We start from the raw sequence: 5667 nt of genomic DNA, 5'->3' as shown, positions 1-5667 counted from the left end.
ATCTCTCTCCCTTGTACAATGAGTTGTTCGTCTTAATCAATGAATTATGAATGTAATGTTCAATAGTAATCCATGCTTGTGTATTATCAATATTCTATAGTCGTAGAAAGAAAATGTTAGGGTCTCTTTAGTCTTTACTAGGAAAAGAAAATCTTTAGGGAGTGGGTCTATTCTCTAGTAAGTAATTTTTGCAAGACTCTTGCCACTTTACGTTGTTTGTTTCCTCTTTGGTCCCTTCCACTTTATAAAGGTAAAGCTGCCTCTGTCTAATCTGTATAGTAGGAAATTTAAAAGACAAAAAGAAATTCAGAAGAACATCAATTTAAGTTCTTATCACATTTTGGTTTCTTAATTATGTATGATGTCTATAACAAAGTTTAATATTCAGAGATCATAGGGCCCTACCCTATAATAAACGTTAATATTTTCAAAAGTATCCAATGATTGGTTGGCCGTTGGCGTCTTGGCGAAAGGCGATTACATATCTTCTATAAAAAAATCTCTGTGGACAACAAACATATGTGTCTTTTTAGTCCAAAAATTGAGATGCTTCAATTTGCTACGTCCTGTCTTATGGCCCAACTTAGCAATAGAAAGATTTGGGCGCGAAAAAAATTGGGCGTTCAAACACAAAGCACAAACTTGACCCAAAAAAAAAAAAAAACACAAAGCACAAATAATTGACATATTTTTTTTTGTTAGAGACTTATCATAAAGAGAAAAGAAACAACAAAGAATAGATGACTTCTGAGTTCTCAGTTCTCACCTTCGCATGTCTTCATGTAAAACTCATACTTATCATATAATTGGTATTATATTAAATAATTTAATAAAAAATATTAAATTATCTAATAATTTTCGATTATCAAAAACACTAACCATCTAAAGAATATTGCAAACAATATTTAGCACAGTCTATTCTCTTGCTTTTACTACATATTTTTCATTCCACGTCTTTTGACTAGAGTGATATACATTGCTCAAGATTCATAATGTGTTTGGGATTAGATGAAATCTTCAATAAGAGGCTGATAGAAGAGTTTATATGCCTCCATCACTTCAAGATACCACATTGCCTCTCGATCAGGCCATGATGAAAGATCAACAATCTTATGAACCTGTTATTATATTACAGTGCATTACTACATTTTGCTCCTAATTCCTTAATTAACCATAATGAGAAGTTCTATAATCGTTTGATTCAATCAGAATTACAGTGAGAAATGTAAATTACCTTTACCATGGGAATGTCTCCGGTACCGACAACATAACCTCCAACTACCATCGCATACATCCCTGCCATTGATGAATAAAAACAAAGAAAAACGATGAATTAATTAGTGAAACTAGATCTGAAAATAGTTGCAGATTTTGAGGAGGAAATGTGAGGTTGAGTTGGATGATGACCAGGTTGCCAATGGCGGTGGAGGAAATCGCGGCTGACGGACAGCTCAATGACTCCGGTGCCGTCATCGAGAACCAGAGGAGTGTCGGAGACCAAAGCGCCCTAAGAAGAAGAATCGAGAATGTTATTTACGGTTGAAGTTAAACGGCGTCGTTTAGAGAGAATCGGAAACAGTTGGGAACTTAGTAAGTACCTGCAACCAAACGCGTTGGAAGAGGATGCCACCGAGTGTGTAACTGCTTTGAGAGTGATTTTGAACCTCACGCGCGTGCTTCAGCTGCGAGCACACCACCTTCAACGCTGCTACGCTGTAATCCATCTCTCTCTCTCTCTTCCCGCTCTCTCCGCCCTTTGCTAATTTGCTTTGCGATAATGGTTGAAGCAAAAACCAGATTGGGCTTCAAAAACCTTGATTGGGCTGAAACATATATTGGGCTCCAAAAATCCCGATCGGGCTGAAACAAATATATTGGGCTCCGAAACCCAAGAGATAACTATCTTTGTTTTTACTTTTTAATTTGCCTTCTTATTTTCAATATATATTTTTGTATGAGATAAAAATAGAAAATTTAAAAAAAAAATTAAAAGACAAACCACACACATTCCAAATTATCAATATAAAAATAATATTTTGTTTATATAAGCATGTTTTGTTTTGTTTCAATTTTGGTCCCTTATTATATTATTTTGATTTTGATTCCTTATTCTCTATTACTAATTTCCTTTTTGGCCCTATTAGATGAATGTTAGTTTTAGTTTCTGTTAACTCACCTCATTCAATTGATATTAAATAGAGTTAAAGCGAAAAATAAAATGTGTTGACATGATAAACAATAAAAAATATGATAAATTATATAATAGTATATTATTAGTGTTGTTCAATTACCCTTACAGAAAAGAGAACACACAGGTAACTTCGCAATAGAACATAAGAAACCAGATTTAGAATTTGACTTTTACATAGTATAATATAAGGCAAGTGCATAGAGCATTACAATAATCACAAGCATAGTGAATGTTTGTGATTAATTAGGATATGAGAGAAATGCCAGCAGCTAACAAATCATTGGCCAAAACTTGGTTTGCAGCCTCTGAGGGATGAAGACCATCCCAGAATACATACTCAGTTGCATTAGCACATGTTCCTATGGACTTCTTGTTGCACAATATTGCTGTCTCTACCAGCCCCGTTCCACAACAACCTCTCCTTGCTTCAGAAAATCCTGTCATAGTGTAATAATAATCAGAAAAACTTGCAGGGATTGTACTGTTAAAGAATAATAATGTGACATGATTAAATTTTGGTACCATAGTCTTGGGGCTTAGTGACAAGGTCATAGAGAGGCTGATAGATATCAAGGACGACCAAGTTGAGTCCAGGAAGCATTTGTCTCAACTTCTGAGAAGTTGCATTCAGCTTTGCATTGAAGTTGATAGCATCATTGTTGAAATTCGACACGCATTCGTTGCTGTGAGGATTAAACAGAGTTATGCATGCTGGCAAACAACCCATTGGAGGCAATGTTGTTACACCTATTCTCCTTGCTCCTAGTGCATGCAAATTCTGTTCATTACTAAATATTAATATTCTTTTAGATAAAATGCACATACCCTTAAGATGAATAAGCTCAGGTCATACTATTTCAATTTATTCAATAACCAAACATGCCCTTGGATTTAATTACTAATAATAAGATGTCAAGGTTGAGAAAAGACATGCCTGAATGAAATTGGAGTAGTGTTGCAAGAGAAGATCCGAGAATTTATCAGCTGTATAAACCTTGTTTAGCAAAGGATTTATGTAAAAGTTTTGAATAAAGTCACTGCTGCCTGCGGTAACAATATATATAGCATCAGATATAATTGATGCAGCCTTTGATTGCCCTGCTGTTTCCACCAATTGGTTCTGACAATCCTTGTAATATTCCAGCTGATGGCTCAATGGAACAGCATTCTACACCCCAAAAAAAAGGTGGGAAGAAAAATTGAAGATCAAGGCTCGCTATGATGCTGTTTATATTCACTGTTGTCTCACACACCAAGCTGACACATTCTTTTGAAGAATTATATGTCAGCTCGATGTGCGAGATAAAATGAATACACAAAATATTTTTCTACAATGAGAAACTAGGGAGGAGAATTGAAAATTTTGAAAGAATTGAGCTTTAAACTTATAAATTGTTTACATATAGTGTGGCTGTAGCATCTAAGTAACCAGAAGCAGCTGAGGCAAAGTTAGTTCCATTCAAGAGGTTTTTTCCTCTAGGCTTTAAGTCCATGTAAGCTGGTGGATAAGAGGTAAATCCAAGAATCTCAACTGCATTGAATGAATTAATGTAAGGAGAAAAGTGAGTTGATTTAGAATCCAAGAAAAAGTTTAGTTCAAATAACACAACTCTCTGATTATTCAAGGATTATGAGGGGAAAAGGAGAGAGTTAAGGAGAAAGCACCAATGAAATCTGTGGCCAGCTTTCCATTGCAGAACCTTCCAGTTGGATAGTGATTTTGGAAGTCTCTTCCATAAGGAGGGAAGTTTGCTTTAACAAGAGTTAATCGGTGGTTATTGTTGCCAACATCAACAACTGAGTCCCCAAATATGAACAATGCAGGAACTAGTTGTCCATTCCCCACATTCACCACCAAAACAACAAAAACAACAACTACAACAACAAAGGAACGAAATATAGAACTCCTTGAATACCCCATAAGTCACAAATTTGAAATTCCTCTTCAAGCAATGAGCTTCTTCCTCATGCAAACACACCACAAAGCAGATTCTCAAGATGGTTTGTAATATTGGAAAATATGTGATGACTTTAATTTACTCTTGCTATTTGAATATGGCTCTGCTAAGAAGTCTGCAAGTTCCAAGAATTGTAACATTAATGTATCAACTTATTATAAGAAAATTTAACCACTGACAATCATATCAACCTCAGAAGTATGCTTTGAATGTAAGAAGTAATTGGCATTAACAATCTTAGCAGAAATCAAGGAGATTAAAAATTAAATGGATTAAACTAGAAATCACAATCTGTACTATTCACTCAAATTCTAATAAACAATGTCACTCATCAAATGATTGAAATACATGCATGGAATCACTTGAATCTGAATGAAGTATTCATCGTACAAGAAACTAGGGACAAACAATTACGGCAACATTAAAGGATGTTGGTTGGTTACTAACCTCAAATAAGTATAACTGTGTTGAACTATTGACACTTGATGTCTTGAATCTTGAGCTGTCTCAGGCTCCTATGACTAGGCCACACCAACATTATAAAAAAACTGTGGGGGCAAACATGAGATATTGACTAGAGTATAATGCGGTTGTTGTTGGTGACCACTTAGTGTTTTTGTGTTGCGTGCCTTATTTATTCTGTCGGTTATCACTGTCACAATATTTGACTTGTTTGACTTTAAAAGCCTTTTTTTATGAACACTTAGAACTTAGCTGTTTTTGCTTTTTCTTAGTTGATAGGATTCTAACACATGGTGGGACTATTAATATGTTATTTATATTGCTATTTTTGTTGTATCTATCCATCTATTTATTAATATACTAAATCTGAATTTTTTTCAATTAATAAAAAAAATAGAGTATCAATTTTTATAAACTCATTTTTTTAAATAAAATACTATGTTTTCTTTAATTTATTTTAAAAAAATATCTTTATTATAATTATATTATAATTATATTACAATTAACATTTAATGAATAATATATAATTATACTAATTTAGAAAAATATCTTTATTATAATTATATAAAATCAATATTTAATACATTATCAACTAATAAAAGTAAAGTATTAATTTCTCATAAATTTATTTTTTCAAAATAAATATACTATTCTTTCTTCTAAATTTAGAAAAATATCTTTATTATAATTAGATTACAATTAGCATTTAATGAATAATGCATAATTATACTAATTTAGAAAAATATCTTTATTATAATTATATAAAATCAATATTCAATGCATTATTTATCTACTTAATATACTAACACTGAATTTTTTCAACTAATGAAAAAGTAAGGTATCAATCTTTCATGAACTAATTTTTCTCTAAAATAAAAGCACTGTTCTCTCTTCTAAATTTATTTTAAAAAAATATCTTTATTATAATTATATTGCAATTAGTATTTAATGAATAATGTATGATTATACTAATTTAGAAAAAATATCTTTATTATAATTATATAAAATTATTATTTAATACATTATCAACTAATAAAAGTGAGGTGTCAATTTCTC

At 32.2% G+C, this 5667-nt stretch overlaps 2 protein-coding genes across 2 annotated transcripts; both read right to left on the bottom strand.

The window, feature by feature from the left end:
• Positions 1-777: 777 nt before the first annotated feature.
• LOC112769185 (uncharacterized) lies at positions 778-1770 on the bottom strand. Its single transcript, XM_025813630.2, has 4 exons — positions 1599-1770; positions 1408-1507; positions 1235-1296; positions 778-1118 (listed from the first exon to the last, which is right to left on the bottom strand). The coding sequence occupies exons 1-4, from the start codon at positions 1722-1724 to the stop codon at positions 1005-1007; spliced, it is 402 nt and encodes a 133-aa protein (XP_025669415.1). The 5' UTR covers positions 1725-1770; the 3' UTR covers positions 778-1004.
• Positions 1771-2239: 469 nt separating this feature from the next.
• Positions 2240-4754, bottom strand: LOC112785039 (GDSL esterase/lipase At5g22810). The gene is made up of 6 exons (XM_025828449.3): positions 4597-4754; positions 3857-4264; positions 3592-3722; positions 3126-3359; positions 2714-2969; positions 2240-2628 (listed from the first exon to the last, which is right to left on the bottom strand). The coding sequence occupies exons 2-6, from the start codon at positions 4110-4112 to the stop codon at positions 2435-2437; spliced, it is 1071 nt and encodes a 356-aa protein (XP_025684234.1). The 5' UTR covers positions 4113-4264; positions 4597-4754; the 3' UTR covers positions 2240-2434.
• Positions 4755-5667: the final 913 nt, after the last annotated feature.

Source organism: Arachis hypogaea, chromosome 3 (genome assembly GCF_003086295.3).
Source record: "Arachis hypogaea cultivar Tifrunner chromosome 3, arahy.Tifrunner.gnm2.J5K5, whole genome shotgun sequence".
NCBI lineage: Eukaryota > Viridiplantae > Streptophyta > Magnoliopsida > Fabales > Fabaceae > Arachis > Arachis hypogaea.
The sequence above is the reverse complement of the archived record's forward strand: the minus strand, read 5'-3'. Positions and strand labels throughout refer to the sequence as shown.

Coding starts and splice junctions, on each gene's coding strand:
- LOC112769185 (XM_025813630.2), bottom strand. CDS start 1,724: ATGGATTACAGCGTAGCAGCGTTGAAGGTGGTGTGCTCGCAGCTGAAG. Junction 1,508..1,598: donor TCCAACGCGTTTGGTTGCAG/GTACTTACTAAG, acceptor TCTTCTTCTTAG/GGCGCTTTGGTCTCCGACAC. Junction 1,297..1,407: donor CCACCGCCATTGGCAACCTG/GTCATCATCCAA, acceptor CATCAATGGCAG/GGATGTATGCGATGGTAGTT.
- LOC112785039 (XM_025828449.3), bottom strand. CDS start 4,112: ATGGGGTATTCAAGGAGTTCTATATTTCGTTCCTTTGTTGTTGTAGTT. Junction 2,970..3,125: donor ACTACTCCAATTTCATTCAG/GCATGTCTTTTC, acceptor AGTAATGAACAG/AATTTGCATGCACTAGGAGC. Junction 2,629..2,713: donor CACTAAGCCCCAAGACTATG/GTACCAAAATTT, acceptor ACACTATGACAG/GATTTTCTGAAGCAAGGAGA.